Below are 17383 nucleotides of genomic sequence, written 5' to 3'. Positions count from 1 at the left end.
AAGACACATGTGTTGCTTTCTTTGTAGGTATGATATCATGAATCTGCAGTACACAGAAGCTAATCGCTATGACTACGTACATGTTGGAACCTGGCATGAAGGCGTGTTGAACATCGATGATTACAAAATCCAAATGAACAAGAGCGGAGTGGTACGGTCTGTGTGCAGTGAGCCTTGCTTAAAGGGTCAGATTAAGGTAAGCCAGCCACAGATGCATTCTTGGACAGGAGGAGGCCACCTGCATGGGCCTATGTAAAGAAAAAGACATTTTTCTTAGACAAGACTGTCCAGAAAGGGTGTGCCAAGCTTTCTGTTTTTGTTCTTGTGTTTAGCTAAAATTGGAAAAACAAAGGAAGATTAGGAAACGAAATAGGCAAACCATTCGAATATTTAAGAATAGTCCTTATTTGAATCGCAATGATGAGCTGGAATCTTCAATCCAATATAGAAAGCAAGGGGACAAATACTCGAATTAAAAATTGAAACAGAAGTAAATGTGGAAACCAAAACCAATGATACTGCTTAGTCAGAGTTGTAGCTATTGTTAAAGAAAGCAGAAGCTGAACAGTACAAAATAAGCACATAATGAACATAAAAGAAGTTGAAATGTGCTAACACAGAAGCTGCTTATCATTTCTCTTTTGACCACCACAGTCTTTGATTTTCCTGAAATTGGCATTTTGTAGCCAAGAGAGAGTCCTCACTTCCTAATTATTCTTAGAAGCTTTTTTTATCAGCCTGGAGCAAGTGAGTAACCACAGTATTGCTGTATGCATAACAGTAGAGTAAATAAACATCAAATATTGAGCCTTTGGCTGGGCCAGCTAGAGAGAATTCTCAGTGAAGAAGGCATGGGAACAGCGCTCCCTGGATCCATGCTATTTAAAACCAAACACTATGGTGCACTAGGAAATGGAGCGTGGGGCAGTGATGGCCAACTGGCAGGAGGATGGATTAAACGACCTGCTAGGTCTCTCCCCTCTCTAATTTGCCGTGATTCAGCTCTGGGAGCAGACAGGCTGTCACGTAAATGTCACACGACACAGCTGGGCTGGAGTAGACGCCGTGGGAGGCCCGGCCCCTCTGGCCACGCCGCCCCACCACCTGCCCTTCCTGGGAGCTGTGCACCGCCCCTGCAGGGAGAAGCCCTGACAGGTACACTGAGGGGTGTGGGAGTGTGCGGAAGTGCTGCTGCAGAAACTGGAAGAGCCTCAACTCTACTGGTCAGTGAAGGCAGAGGATTTGGAAACCGCAACATCTTTTGAAGAGCTGTCGTGATGGACTCAAACTCTCAGTGATACCGGCCACTTTGAGGAAGCAACAGACTTCTGAGACAATTCACCCCAGTTTGTTTGATTGAAGGGCTGATTGATTGCATTTTATTTTTTTTATTAGAGTATAGTTGACACACAAGGTTACATTCGTTGTATTCACCCTAGTTTTAAATATCTTGTGCCTTCTATGGAGATGTGATATTAAAAGTACATAATAATTGTCATGACAACTAACCAATCAGACTGGACTCCTTCCTGGTGCTGTGACAGGGTGCTGGAGGCCTCCTGCCAAGCCCAGGGTTAGTCCTTGGATCTTGGGAAGATATGGGCGAGGAGTCCTGTAAGGCTGGAGTAGCGTGGGGCATTCAGGAGGCTCGAAGAGACCATGAGTTTCTACTCTGCACGGAAGTGTTTCAGCAGTGTAAGCATGGCTGCAACCATACCAGTGTGTATGGGCTCCTCCCCAGGAATTCCATTTCTGATTCTTGTCCTGATGAAATTCTATCATGTGAGGCTGTCTGGTGGTTTAAAATCCAGAGGCCCATAGCTTCTTGAATATTTCCACAAGATGCCAGACCACTGGATTCTATGTTTGTCATCCTTTCTGGATGGTGGGGAAATAGGACATCTGAGACAGAGGTCATACCATCGGGACAAAAGAGAAGCCCTGAGCTCATGGACTTCTGTGACTCAAAGAGTATCACATGTCTGGCTCAAGCCTTTCCAGCTTGTGTGGTAGCATTGTCTACACCACACACAACCACTGTAAAACAGTTTATAGAACTACAAAGTTGGGTTTTTCAAGAGTATAAGAAAAACCAACCAACCAGCCCTGGCAAGAGAAAACAAATCGTTCTAAAGATTCTCTGAACTCCAGCCCCCTTTCACAATTCCCTGCTATCCCTGTGACTGCTGGCAGGCCATGGATGGGGGCTCACATACCATGTGGATTCTGCTTTGTACATTCCAGAAGAAAGGCCTTTCCTCCCCGAGTTCAGAAGAAAGGCTGTCTGCATACATCTCTATGCCTAGATACTAAAGTATTTCTGGCAACACGTTTGCATTACGCCCATGCAGTGTTTGTTATTGAAGGAGATCCCAGAAATCATCGCAGAGCCATTACAGAGCACTCACTATAAATGCAAATCTTTTGGGGTCTAATTTTAGAACTGTTTTGTACCCTGCAGGAGGAAAATATGCCTGTTCTCAATGGCACCTGGAGTGGAGGTTGGGGTGGTGGTGGAATGTTTGTTTGTTTCCCATAAGCACCAAGGGAGGTATGGAAACAAATGAAATCTGAATCCCATTTACCAAATGATAGCACTTATATTCTTACACCACCAATCTGCCACCTACCAGGCCCAGGATGCAGAGAGCCAGATCCCTCAGTAGCCACTACAAAAACAGAAGAGAGGCAACAACGAGCAAGGTGATTGTAGGACTTGCACTTGCATTAACTGGGAAATACACTGTTTAGAAAAGGAGTACTCATTTTAAATATCAAATGCCATTTAAAGTGCTAAAACTAATGATTTGACTCTTTTTGTGATAACCCACAGAACTCTCTTATGGTAATTTCCCTCAAAGTAGTTAAAAGTCCAGTTTTCTTATGTTACTGATTTTTAGAAATATAAATATAATATCTTATAAATATAATATCTTACAGAAACAGAAATTTATTTTAACCATTCCATAAACATAGTTAAATAAAATCAAACTTTTTATGGTTGTGTGTTATATTAGTCAGGGTTCAGACAGGAAAAAACGAACCCTGGCCAGGTTGTTTGATAGAGGGAATTTAATATAAGAAATTGGTTATATAAGTGAAAGAGGATGCCCAGGGCACCTCAGAGGTGACCAACAGCAAGAATCATCCTCACCCCAGGCCAGAGGGACACAAGGAGGAGTCACAGCTGCTTCTGAGATGACCCCTGGAGCGGGCCCGAGAGGATACCATGGCTTCTCCTCTTTCCTTCCCTTCGGTCTCCCATTAGGTCCTTGCATTTTGCCAACACCATCCAGAAGACATTGGCAAGAAAGCCTGGACAATGTAGTTCACAGGTTTCCTGGAAACCTTTAAACTAAGCAAGGCTTAAGGGCTAGTGCATTATGGGAAATCTCAGAGATGCAAGAGTGAAGGGGAAGGGGAAAGGAGCCATGGAAGCATGGAAAAATGCCAGCACCACCATCATCACTGAGGTAATGCTTTACTGAGCCGGACGCTACTTCACTGAGTACAACTAGTCGTTCAGCCTCACAGAGGTCTCTGGACAGGCCACTCGCACTGTCTCCTGGAGCAAGGAGGGGAGAAGGATGTGTGCACCTGTGCCATGCCATTTTCTGCTTACTGTGGTCAAAGTTTGCTCACAGGAAGTAACACCATCTGATCCCTTTAGGCAGCTACTGGGGAAGCTAGAATCTGTGTCCCGTTCCATGGTCCTTTTTCAGATTAGAAGCGGTCGGAGGACCAAAGCCTCTGTAGATCCCCTGCAGTCTGGTCTGGCCTTCTGTTGTGCTGAGTACAATGGAGCCGTTCTGAAACCCAGTGATGGAGTCACGGGAGAGACAGACAGGCGGAGGTGCCAGAAATGAAGCAAGAGTGATAGAGGCTGAGGTAGGGGTTGCAGAAGATTCCAGGACTTTCCAAAAGCCAGTGGCCAAGGGCCTAAGAGACAGGCTTGAGGAAGAGGATCTGAGGCAGCACACAACGTGTGGACAATGGATCTGCGAGCAAACACCAAGGGCCTGGCATGTGTGGTGGTCTCCTGTACCAAGCGGGCAGCGATTTTTCTTGGTGTGGTGAAGGGCAGGAAAGAGCCGAGAAGGGGCAGGAAGGTGAAGGGGGGCAGTAAAAGGAAGGAGAAGGGAGACAGTAGAGATCAGAGACGAATGTTTATCAAGCATATTCTTGTGCAAGTACAATAATAGGTGCATTACAGTCACCATTTTAATTATTCCTTAAAACAACCCTTTTAAAGCTGATACTCTCCCCCCGCCCCACCATTTTGCAGATTCCTCAATCTGAGGCCCAGACAGGCTGAGTCACTTGCCCCAAGCTTTCTCAAGCTAGAAAGTTCCAAAGCTGGGCTCAGAGCCAGCCCAGAGCTCTCATCATCCCACCGCCTCAGGTTGTTCAACTACCTGTCATTAGAGGACCCAATGTATTTCTTACAAATGCAAGTCTCAGTTGCTAAGCCTTATTTTCTCAGTAGTTGACAATAAAATTATAAATAGAGATCTACTTTAACAGGGAATAGAATCTAGAAGTGAGAAAGCAATATTAGCGAAGGAGCTTGGGGGAGTTTAATAGAAGCAGGGAAACTGGCGGCGAATTCGAGGGAAAGAATCCTGCAGATTGTTTTCAGTGGCTCATATTCTTTCTTTTCCTCTCCTTTCTTTTTTTCTCCCCTTAAGTTTGCCTTTGGGTTCTTTACTTTGAGAGGATGTCTTTGGGGCTAAGGGGTTGGGCATGAGGAACGGAGAGCCCTGATTCCTCCTGTTCTCGCCCAGCCAGTCAAAACAGAATTCTGGAGAAATTACGTGAACGTAATAGAATACATCACAAATGTGTCTTCATTTACACATGCCATATTGTCATATAGTAAAATACACCTTACATACGTACAGAAAAGCCCAGGTACACATATCTTACAAGCTACAGGCTTTGGAATTAGGTTAGCTAATTTCCTTTCAAGGGATAAGTCTGATTCTTTTCCATTTGTTGGCATTTTCTATTGGAAAGATAAAAGTTTAGTTTCAAAAGGTGTTAGCAGTGTGGACCTCAGAAGATTGCTTAACTTAAAACTGCTAAAGCCCCTTGCTCAGCTTCAGCTTCCATGTCCCTCTGTTTCCCATTCCAGTTAGATCAACAAAGAGGCCAAACCACAGATTTGTTGAGTATCAAACTAAAAGGGATATGTTCATTTTCACTGTGATCCAAGATGTCTTCAAAGATGAAAGGATGCTAGGACAGTCTATTAAGAAACCATTTATGGGGCGCCTGGGTGGCTCAGTCATTAAGCGTCTGCCTTCGGCTCAGGTCATGATCCCAGGGTCCTGGGATCGAGCCCTGCATTGGGCTCCCTGCTCTGCGGGAATCCTGCTTCTCCCTCTCCCACTCCCCCTGGTTGTGTTCCCTCTCTCACTGTGTCTCTCTCTGTCAAATAAATAAAATCTTAAAAAAAAAAAAAAGAAACCATTTACATTGACCTTTAATTGGAATTATGTGTCCTTAGATTTAATAATGCCATAAGCATGATTAGATAATGCTGCTAGAGGAGTTTGTCTCTGGGTTTTTCTGTAGCTAAGTATAGCTACTTGAGAGAAGTTGCCAATGTAGAAAACTTATAGTTTCTAATAATATCCTTCTTTAAAAATATGATTGCTAATATTAATTTTCACATTGACACTATCACCTTTCAACATAGGCCAGTGATTAAAAAGCAGCCACTTTGTTGTAGATCTTTTACTTCAAGACTCTGCAGAGATTAAGGATGAGAGCCTCACATTCCAGAATATTTGTCATTTTTAGCAACCTAATATCATCCCTTTAATGCCTGCTGTTAAATCATTCTTTCTGTAGACTCTTTAGCATCATTTTCCTCTTCCTCTGTAGATTTTCCTGCTCTCTATATTTACAGTTGCTTACTTAGCCCTATCCCAGCATTATTCTGCAAGAGATGCTGTCTCTCTGAAAGACTGGATACCGATTTTGGCCAAAATCGTCAAGCAGTTAGTACCACCCTACCTTTCCAAATGATAAGAAAATAAATGTGATAAGGATTAATTTTATATGATAGAACATATATTATTTGCCAACAATCCTTCCTGTTACTTTATGCAGAAATAACTACAGGAAATAGATGTGCCTTGAGTCCATGCTATTCAGTATCAAAGTTGAAAAGAAAATGTAGGCATATCATAATGTTTGTACTTCAGGTTATAACACACCTGCCAATATCACAATTAAATATCCTCAGGGAGAAAAACAACTTTGATAATGTGATAGAATATGAAACATTGTTTTATGTGAAATCAGATAGATGAACTTTGAAAAGTGTTATTATTCCATTTATTTTGCATGATGAAAACATTGCAAAATTTTCATCAAAATATAAAATAACCAGAGAGAGGCTATAACACCATTTCCTGGTAATTCACCACCTGATGAGATACTACTATCCCCTTGATCCCAATACCTGGGATTGGGAGGTTAGGGCAGTGGGGTGGGAAGAGCTCATATGATGCACCCCCTTGTACTCTTCCTACCCTCACATTGAATTAGCTCACCTGCTGATTTTCTTCTAGGTCACGTTATGGATCTTGCAGGACAAATTATTTTATGTTCAGTTTTTCCATCTGCAGTTGCTCCAAAATTCAGAGTTCAAAGTGTGTCATATTGTAGCTGTACTTCTTCATACTTGTAGCTATTTTTGTTTTTATATGCTAGGCCATAGCATTTGGAATTGTTTCATTCTCCTCCTGTGCATGTGCTTTGAAATTGCTTGGATATTATGTCTTCCCTCCATGGCAGTAGGAAGAGGAATTTTGTCTTGAATTTGGTGGCAAGAGAATCATTTTAGACTGACATCTACCTCGAGCAAATGTTCCCACGGTGCAAACAGTCATTACTCTGTGGTCACTGTGTGGCTCGCATGGGTGTGTCATGACCTGACCCCACCGCCCAGCCCATCCAGCCCATCTGCCTGGAGCTTTCAGAGATTTTTTGAAGTTATCTCATGCCTACTAACTGTGAATTCTCTTTGGATACTTCCCATATCTGTAATGAGTATTTTTATTTTTGTTCAACTTTCTCCCTATTTGCTCATAATTTTGATCTAGTTAATACTTCCCTCATTTTTTCCTCACTTTCAAACATGAAAAAACACATTAAATTGACCACTCATATAGCCACCAACTACATTCAGTAATTGTGAATCCTTCACTGTATTTTCTCTCCGCTCACCCTTCTCTTAATTTCTTTATCCCCCTCTCTCTTTTTCTTTCCGCTATGTTCTCCCTGAGCCATTTGAAAGTGAGGTGCAAATATGAAACTCCATACCTTAATACCTCAGCTTGTGTTTTCTCAGAATAAGATTTTTCTCATACAACCGTGAGCCGAGCTAAGAAGTTAGCAATAACATCATCAACCACAACTGTCCCATCCACCTCCGCTTTCTCTTTCTCTTGTGAATCAAAGCAAACTACCCACTTAAACTGTTCATAGTTAATGTAGCCATTTTGGCAACCAGTGAAATGATGATACGGTTTGTCCATTATATAATACTTTCTAAATTCCACTGCAGGATGGCAAGATCTGAATATAAATTGCCCACAGGAATATATATATATATATAAAAAATCCTATCTGAGAAGGCTGTGATTACATAACAATGATATGATCTGCTCCGGTGACTAAAAACATATTGGCTACAATTTAAAAAAAAAATGAAGATAAAATACTTTTTTTTTTTTTTTGTATCTTATTGTGCATGTGAAAACGTGAAATTACTATAATCCCTCTGGATGAGGAGGAAACTGCACGCCCTAGTCATAATGAGAAATTCGGTGGAATTATTAATTTATCCACAGCCACTTTGAGTAATACCTACATCTTTGCCTCTCATACGTTGACCAGAGTCTATGCTGATCACATGTTTACTGAAGTTGTTGGCGAACGCCCTAGCTTCGGACCCAGCCTGCCAGTTTTTGGGGATGAGTCCTGATAGGTGCTGCTGCTAATCACATGATATTGGACAGTGGCAGTGGCAGAAACAGGGCCCATTTGTTTTTGTAAGTAAACATTTATTGAAGTATAAGAATTTAAGGAGGCCCTCACTCTCAAGGTTGTGCAAGTGCAGGGTGCATACTTACACAACCCTGAGGGAGAGTGTCCCTTTAAATGTGGCCCCTAGGTGCTACACTAACACATTACAATAGATTTTGAGCTCTTTAGCCTTAACAATCGGGTTTTTCAAAAAGTTATCCCATGTCTGGCACACTGGGCCACTAAACAAAGGTTGATTAATTGAGTATATATCTACCAACCTCTGAGATATAATTTTGGTTCTCAGCAAAATATGTCATTACCCTGGCAGCCACTGTGACACTGGGAAGAGCCTAGCTTTTGGAAATAACTGAAGATAACATTACTGAGATTTGCGCAAGATATGGATCCCTTCTGCAGCGACTTCCTCATCTGCAGAACACACATAATTAACTCCATCCCCTGGAGCAGTTGTGAAGGGTTAGTGTAATTCTGTACAGAGGTCCTAGCACATAGCCTGGTTCAATATATGTCTGCTCTTGTGATGATTTTATATTCCTATACCATTTTTATTACATTTTCCCTATAATAAATTACAATGTGGGGACTTTTTTTCATTGGTATTTTTTATTTAGTTTTTGTAAGGTTTTCTCCATTTTACTCTATTTTTCATTCTCTTTGAATTCATTTCCATTGCTTCTGTTTATGTCATAGTCTATATTATTTTCCTCATTTCTTCCATCTACATTATTGAGTAATTAATATGTGCCAAGAACCAGGCTAGTGATGTAGGCAGGCTGGGTCTGAGGACCCAGGGGAGGGCCCCACAAGACCAGCCAAGAGGGCCCTTGGCTTGGCGCAGGATAGAAATCAAACATGAAAAAAAAACAAAACAAAACAAACCAGGAGCCAGAGAAAGTGGAAGAAGAGTTTACTGAATAGCGTGAGTGACAGAGAATAGCAGAGTGTCTGGGAGACTCGGAAAGGAAGGGAGAATGAGTTTTGTCGTTGTTTTGGGCTAGGGGTTTATATTAGAAAAGGATTTAGGGTACATGTTAGTTCAGGAATCCAGGGTAGGGTCAAACTGAGTTGAGTGTCGGGTGAACAACAGGTGTTATTCCATAAATTAGCGAAGCTAAAACTATTGAGGCCAGTATCAGCCGAGGTTTGTTTGAAGCAAATGTCCTGGAACGTGTTTGGGATCTGGCTTTTCTTAGTTGTTATCAGGGATTTGGGGCCTAGAACAAAATTCAGAGAACGATTAGCTTTCTTATTTCCCCCTTGAAATGAGAACAGAGCTTCGGTTATTTAGAGGCAAAATATGGAACATGAGTAAAAGGGGCCCAGAAAAAAAACAGCAGAGATGGAGTTTTTCTAAAATGGAGTCCCTTCAGCTTCCATACTTCACTAGTGCCGGGAATGCAAAGGAAACTTAAACATGGCCCCTTCCTTTGAGGAACTCAGTGCAGTGGGAGAAAAACATCCGTATTCGAGTTGACTGTTGCCCCAGCTCTCCTACAGGACATGGTAGGAACAGAGGAGGGCAGCCCTAACTCTTCTCTCATGCAACTGATTCTCCAACAGTCCTAATTACAGTAGACTCAGTTTCTTTATTCTCTTTAGTCTTTCAGGCGTTTCTCTTCTGAAGAAAATTTTCTGTTTCCTCTGATTCACAGTTACCTTTCCTTCATTATATTCTCTTGATGCTATTTATTTTCTTTCATTCTTTTTTTTTTAAGATTTATTTATTTGAGAGAGAGCATGCATGCATGTTGGGGGAGAAGCAGAGGGAGGGGCAGTGGGAGAGCATCTCAAGAAGACTCCCCACGGAGTCTGGAGCCTGACAAGGGGCTCTATCTCACGACCCTGAGATCAAGACCTGAGTGGAAGTCAAGTCAGACACTTAACCAACTAAGCCACCCAGGTGCCTGTATTCTTTTTCTAAATAAAACCTTAATTAAAAAAATCCATTTCAGGTTACTTCAGAAACTTAGTCACAAAACGAACACTTGATTTCCTTGCATAAATACTCCTACAGGGTCTATGTAATTGAATCACGGCATTGTGTGTACCAGCAGCTCACCTGGTCTCACGAACAATAAACAGCACCGTGTACACAGGACATAAAAAGAATCAAAGCAGGCTCTGGGCCTTAGTAAGCCTTGGTCCTTCAAGGGCAGTTTCAGTAAAATACCAAAACTGTTATTGTGACTCAGAGCTATCATAAAAATTGTTTGCTTGTGACAAAAGTGAAAAAATACTTTATTCAGTTGTTGAATATATACAATAGTAGTCCCCTCTTATTTGGGGATATGTTCCAAGACACCCTCCTCCTAAAACCACAGATAGTATCAAACCTGATATATACTATGTTTTCTCCTAGATTAACATAACTATGATAAAGTTCAATTTATAAATTAGGTACAGTAAGAGATTAACAACAGTAACTAATAATGACATATAATAATTGTAACAATATCCTGTAATAAAAGTTATGTGAATGTGGTCTCTCTCTCTCTCTTTCAAAATATCTTATTATACTGTATTCACCCTTCTTCCTGTGATGATGTGTGATGATAAAATGCCTATGTGATGAGATGAAGTGAGGTGAATGATGTACATAGGCACCGTGATGTAGTGTCAGGCTACTATTGACCTCCTGATAATATGTCAGGAGGATCATATGCTTCTGGACAAAAACTGACCATGGATCAGGAGGGGCCACTATACATACAAAAGAAATATCAGTAAGCGTGACTCATATAAAAATACAGAAAATATATAAATAATCAATAATATGCTATTGGGAAGATTTGGATATAAATTAGAGACAATAACAAGAATTAAAAAGAACTGTATCTGAAAGAAACATATCTATTATATGGATATGAAAAAATTAGAGGACAAAATGTAGCTTGTAGTAATAAAAGACCAACTATATTTTAGCTACTAGAGAATTATAAATAAGGCAATGTTTGAAAGGATTTACTGCTCCAGAAATACAGTCTGGAGCTTGTGATGTATCTGCCCTTGAAAGTAGTGACACAGATGGACTGATGGAGAAAAGATGACATTCTAAATGGAAGGTAATAGTCATTTTTTCATTAAAACATATTTATTTGTTTACTATATGGTTCCATGTGAGAACCATGGATTAAAACACACACATATAAAATGCACACACACACATTCTTTCTTTTCTCTCTCTCTTTAAACTCTGTTCTCCAATAGCAGCCAGAATACTCCTTATAGAAAGCGAGTCAGATGAAACACAAATTCAATGATGTCTCTACTGTACTTGAAACCTCCCTCCAAAACAAACAAAACAAACAGTTATGTGGACATTAATGAAGACACAGTGAGGGGCTGGCTGGCCCAGAGGCTCTGTCCTCATTTGGCAGACTTATGTAAGAAATTAATAAGACGAAGTAAGGTGCAGAAACAAGGACCAGGGACTAAGTGAATGCCTGACTGAAGAGCTTATATTGCAAAGGTATTGGGGTAGGGAGGCACTAAAATTCTTTGAGTGGCCTAATTGTATTTTTTAAAAAAGATTTATTCAATACCCATCCATTGGCTGCCTACTGTGTGTTTTTGGTACATATCTGTCCCTTGAAGACTATGAACTGAAAATGATGAAAGTCAGCTTGGTCCCTTCTCTTGAGGAGCCCATGGCCTATTTGGGTGATCCTGGCAGCTGTATGCATGTTACTCTAGTGCAAGAAGAAATTAGAGCATGTTATATGATTAGGAGACAAGGACCAGAATTCAGGTGTGAAATAATAAAACCTCAGTCTAGAGGGGTGACTGAGAGATGGAAAAGACAAGTCAGGGGCTCCTGGGTGGCTCAATCAGTTAAGCATCTGACTCTTGATTTTGGCTCAGATGATGATCTCAGGATTGTGGGAAAGAGCCCCCCATTGGGCTCTGCGCTGGGCATGGAGCCTGCTTAAGATTCTCTCTCTCTATCCCTCTGACCCTCCCCACCCTCTCTAAAAAAAAAAAAAAAGACAAACCAGATATTATAGATGTGTATGCCAAAAGTACACATACTTGGTGGCAGAATAAAGAAGGAGTCATAAAATATAACTCTATTTAAGCAGCTCCATTTTCATTATTTATTAAAGAGATAGGCTAATCATTTATTCATTCATTTATTCGGTCATAGAAAACCTAATTTTAAATACTTTCCAAATGCCAGTTACTCACAGGATCTACCCTCACTATTCATCCTGCATAAATCAATTTGTTTAGCATTACCACCTTTTAAATTCGTTGAATTAGTAGCATTATTTTTATAGTAAAGAGAAAGAGACAAAGCTGACTAAAGGGATATACAGTATTTTGTGATGGCTTTTACTGTACTTTTATGCCAATTAAAATAAGAAAGCAGTATTCATTTACTCAATTTTTCTCATATCACTTAAAAATTTATTATCTGGAATGTAAATTTCCCATGCTTATTTTAAGGTTGCGGGGAGTTTTTTTAAAAAAAGACTTAATTTGATTTTACTTTCTGAAGTTATCTGAAAGTAAAAGAAGAAAAAGAAAACCTTTTACATTTTCTGAAAATATACTGTCATTTGATATTTGTAATTCAAAGATAGGGGTATAAATTTTGACCTGCTCTGTGAGAAGATAGTTTTATTTTCACAAAGTCTAGGGGTTGTATGATTTTAAGGTATGGCAATGTTTAAAATTTAATTTCTGATTTTGCATATGAAAACATTTAATAATGTTTAATGTATTCGGGAAGAACTTGTGCTTCTAGCCATGAAAGAGTAACAGAGCCCAGACTGCCTTTTGGTGTAAACAACTACAAAACTTGACCTAATATATGAAATAACTGTGTTCAGACATTGGAAAACAGTGCATGACCTTGATTCCAGGGAAGTGAAGGCAAGCAAACAAGGTGAACCCTAAAATCACTCAGGCTTTCTGCCTGGAGGCAATTTCCTTGTTGTTCAGTGAAAGAGAACACAGAGCTTGGTGATCTTGATAATTTAAGAAGACAGAAATCAAAGTTTAGGAAGGCCACGGCAGTGAGAATTTGTTGTGTAGTGTAAGGGATAGAACTATTCAGAAAAAAATGTCCTAGAAGTTAGCATACAGGTTCTCTTAAGCATTTGACTGAACACAAGTCTGCACATGAATAGGACAGAATTCAAAAAGTTCAGGTGAAAAAAAAAATTACTGGGGAGCTGGAATCCCTGAGCTTACACAGATCCAGGAATTGTCTCATTTTCCACAAGCCAGAGTGGAGATACCTTGTTGAATACACAAGGAATTAAGTAGAAATCCCAGGTGGTCACACCGTAATAATGAGGCTTAATTATTCCTAGAGTAGAGACTCTTCTAGACTTGTCCTAAGAGATTAAAAACAATGCTCACAAGGAGTTAGCTTCCTGCCGGAACAAAAGCCAATACTTCTTCAAGGAAAAACATCCAGCACACTATACCTTATGTACACAATGTACAGCATCTGGTCAAATTTTCATTTCCAACCACACCAATGATTATACTAAATGTAAATGTATGAAACACTTCAATAAAAGGCAAAAGTTCTCAGACTGGAGATGAATGCAAGATTTAATACGTGCTGCTTACAAGAAAATCACTTTAAATGTTTTGACTTTTTTGGTATCATGTCAAGTGAAATATGCTTAACAAACAGATTGAAAATGGGAGAAAGTTTAAACTACTCTAATAATGAATGATTCTTCAGTAATTTTGGACTAGTAATTTTTCTTCCAACAATTTACGTAATGTTTTAAGTTCACTAGAGCAAGTCACAGGGCCAATAATAGAGTTGACTTTCTTAGCCATCATTCTGTTTTTATGTATATAAAGTTGCTCAGACATTCATAATTATAAAATTCCATAATTCCTCAGATTTTATGAATTAATAAGAAAATATGACATAAGAACTTTTGTGGTTAAACATTGCTCTTTCAGAGAAGAAAAATTTCTTTTGATTTTTCTGAGGATAAATAATAAAATTCAACTGTTTCATTTTTTTTAACTCTGAAAAAGATAATGTCATCAGTTCCCTTTATGAAAGACATTATTTTTGAAAAACCTCCAAACCCAGCATGGAATGAATTGAAATTCACATCTGAACTCTAAAGATAATCAGGTATATTCGAATGCATGTACATAAGTTTCCTTGGCATATAGGATATTTTGAAGAATTATTCTTTTTTTATTGTAGTATGAAAACAAGTCCATATTGAAATAGAAGACTTTCTGGGGAGACCATCTTTAAGTCATATGGACTATCCCTGTGTTACAGGTCATACGGAAAGGAGAAGTGAGTTGTTGCTGGATTTGCACAGCCTGCAAAGAGAATGAATACGTGCAAGATGAATTCACCTGCAAAGCCTGTGACTTGGGGTGGTGGCCCAGTGCAGATCTAACAGGTAGGAAGTGCCTCACTTCAGACCTTGTCCCTAACTATGGGCCTTCTCAATATGCCCATTGTTTAAAATGTGAGCAAGCAGCTCATGTCTTTTTTGATGTTTATTTACAGTGAGCACTTTTTATTGCTCATGTCAAAGAGCACACAGAAACCTCTTATAAGTTTTCCATGATCCATATTGAAAGGCAAGTTCATTTAAAAAAAATTTCTTTTTATTATGAACATGTATTTTTTTTAATCTAAATAAAGTGTATTAAAGGGGTATTCTGGTATACCAGTTGTTTTCTGTTTTTCTTTTTTAAAATTTTATTTGAAGGTATTTCTAGTTACCTGCATTTATATTTGCAATCATTTCTCGAACATCTATGTGTGAGGCAGTATTTTTTTTTCTTTAAATTTATCTTGCTTTATTACTTTATTTTGCTTAAAACTTATCAGGGAAGAAACATGTAAAAATAATATAAAATTGTTATTAATATAAAAGAGATATTTATAGTGCATAAAGTTTGTTAGGCAGATAAAGAGATGAAATTCCAGAGAAAAAGTAGAAGATGGGAAAATGAAAGCCTGTAACACATTTGGGGAAAACCACAAAATAAGTGTATGGGGTTGGTTGATAGGCACAAGGACCTAGCAAAGGCCAGAAATGAGACTAGTAGGGTTGGTAACAAGCTTCTGCATGACCTTTTCCTGAGGGTTTGGACTGTGGCTTTAAGCACAGGAGAACCATTGAAGAATTTAAATTAGCAAATAACACCATGATATTTGTGTCTCAGAAAGATGCTCCTCCTAGCAGTCTGAGGAGTGTAGTGAGACTGGATGAAAAACAGAAGCTAGGAACTACTGCATTGGTTCAAGTGAGTAATTTCAGAGGGCATGGATGAAGGCAGCTGCAGCAGGAATGGATGAATATATGAATGCAAGAGATGGTTTACTAGTAAAATCAATGGATATCATATGGATGGATTATATGAGTTTGTAGATTTCATAAGAGCAATGTTCAAATATATGAATTTTGTTTTCCATGGATCCTGATATGAGCTCACACATGAGAGATGTTTCACAAATACTTTTCACAAATTTTAAGAGTAATAGAGCCATAGAAACTGTCATCTGAGTACATAAAGACTTTGTCATGTGAGTAATCTCATCCCTCCTTTTAGAAAGAGGAAGCTGAGGCCCAAAGAGGTGTACTTGTGTGCCCAAGGTCATGCAAATAGTTAGAAGCAGAGCCCAGTTCACTGACTGCTGATCCCTGGGTGTTGTTGAAAATAATTATGAAGGGTAACATTTCTGATTGTTTTTTACTTTTTCACCTGTTTCCAAATAAGAATAGCAGCTAAGAAATTGTATGACTTATTCAGAACACATCAAAAATGGCTGGGTAAGTAGAACCAGGTCACATAATGAAAATTTTACTTATTCAGTGAAAGTACCTTATAAAATGGTAATCTTGTTAGAAAAAGTTAATCTAAAATGAGTGTCAGAAAGCTTTTAGAAATTATTTAGTACAAAGACCTTTTTTAAAGAAAAGGAAGTTAGATTAGAATACATTTGAAGATAAAAACTGTATCTCACTCATATTTTTATTCTGTCGCAGAAAACTGGTTTTCAACTTTAATATGCCTAAAAATTACCCAGGTATTACCCACTTGCAGAGATTCCTGTTCACCAGTTCTTAGATGGGACCCAGCAAATTCTGAGGCACCTGGTTCCTGTCCCATCCTGTGAGAAACATTAATCTCTGGCTTATAGTCTAGTGCCTAGAATATAATAGCTGTCTAATAAATGTTCTATTGAGAGAAATAGAAAGAAGAAGGGACTTACCTAAGTTCATCCAGGTCAGTGCATTTGGTTAATAGAGAAGCCACTATGAGAATCCAGGGTTTTTATCCCTGGGTCTAACTTATCTCCTGGTTGCATGCAATAGACTGGCTTGGAAAAGCTTTTTCAGCCACTTTTGGACAACAAGTCTTCTCTCCCACTCATGCTATGCCTCTGTTCACATCTTTATCCTCCTTCATAGTGTGTGCTTCCTGCTGGGCCTTTTTAAATCAAATAGGGGGGTTGACTTACTAGTCAGTCCTCTCTGCTATTTGACTGAGACTACAGCTGACTGTGAAGGGCTCAAAGACAAAGCTACCCTTTCTCAGGTTGATTTTAGAAATCAGAAGTCCTGGCTTTGAGGTGTAAGAATTTTTCTCTTGTCTACATTTTTTTTGGCTTCCCCAAACTTTTCCTACTGCTCCATTTTTACTTTGATTGGGGCTCATCTCATGCCTGGTAAAGAACTTCTATCCTATTTTAAGACATTAAAATACAAAAAACATTTTCAAAAGATCCAATATGTTATAATAACGGAACTCGAAGTCATATATTTTATTCTCTAGAGATCTCCCATTGTGGGTATATTTTTTTCCCACTGCCAAATGATGATCACCATTGATTTAAGGCTCTTTGAGTGAGTAAAGCATAAAAAAAAATCCTCCTTCACTATACTTATTTAGTGTGATTATCTTTCTAAAGTATTTAATCTATCATCCTTCACATGCATAAAAGTCACGTTAGCGTTCAAATGAGTTGAGCCAAGCAACAACTCAGACTGCCCTTTTCTAATAGCAATAGGCAAGTAGCTACTTTTGGATCATATATTTGATTATTGTGCAAATCTTATGTTTTGGGTCTTTTGGAGTACACATCTCTGATTTAGTTTATACTTAGTTTCAATGACACCTGTCATTTCTGGATTCCTTTCAGTCTTACACATGAATGGACAATGAGGTCTCATTTGCCACTCATTTGGTGCCATGTCAGGCTCAGAGCAAGTGTGCACTACATGGCAATGTGTTGTTGGTTGTTGTCATGGTAGCAGTAGTTGAGAAAAGAGAAAACCCACAGGCAGAGAATACCAAAAACCAGTAGAAA

The 17383-nt window shown here is 39.2% G+C and overlaps 1 protein-coding gene across 4 annotated transcripts in view; it reads left to right on the top strand.

Annotated features, from left to right (window-relative positions):
• Window positions 1-17383, top strand: part of GRM1 (glutamate metabotropic receptor 1) — a 410234-nt gene that overhangs the window by 342988 nt on the left and 49863 nt on the right. For all 4 annotated transcript variants that reach the window (XM_078054607.1, XM_078054608.1, XM_078054610.1 and 1 more), the window contains exons 6-7: window positions 28-196; window positions 14333-14459. In XM_078054607.1, coding sequence (XP_077910733.1) covers window positions 28-196; window positions 14333-14459 — 296 coding nt within the window. The remainder of the gene's footprint in view (window positions 1-27; window positions 197-14332; window positions 14460-17383) is intronic.

Source organism: Halichoerus grypus, chromosome 9 (assembly GCF_964656455.1).
Source record: "Halichoerus grypus chromosome 9, mHalGry1.hap1.1, whole genome shotgun sequence".
Lineage (NCBI taxonomy): Eukaryota > Metazoa > Chordata > Mammalia > Carnivora > Phocidae > Halichoerus > Halichoerus grypus.
This window is presented reverse-complemented; position numbering and strand designations above follow the sequence as displayed.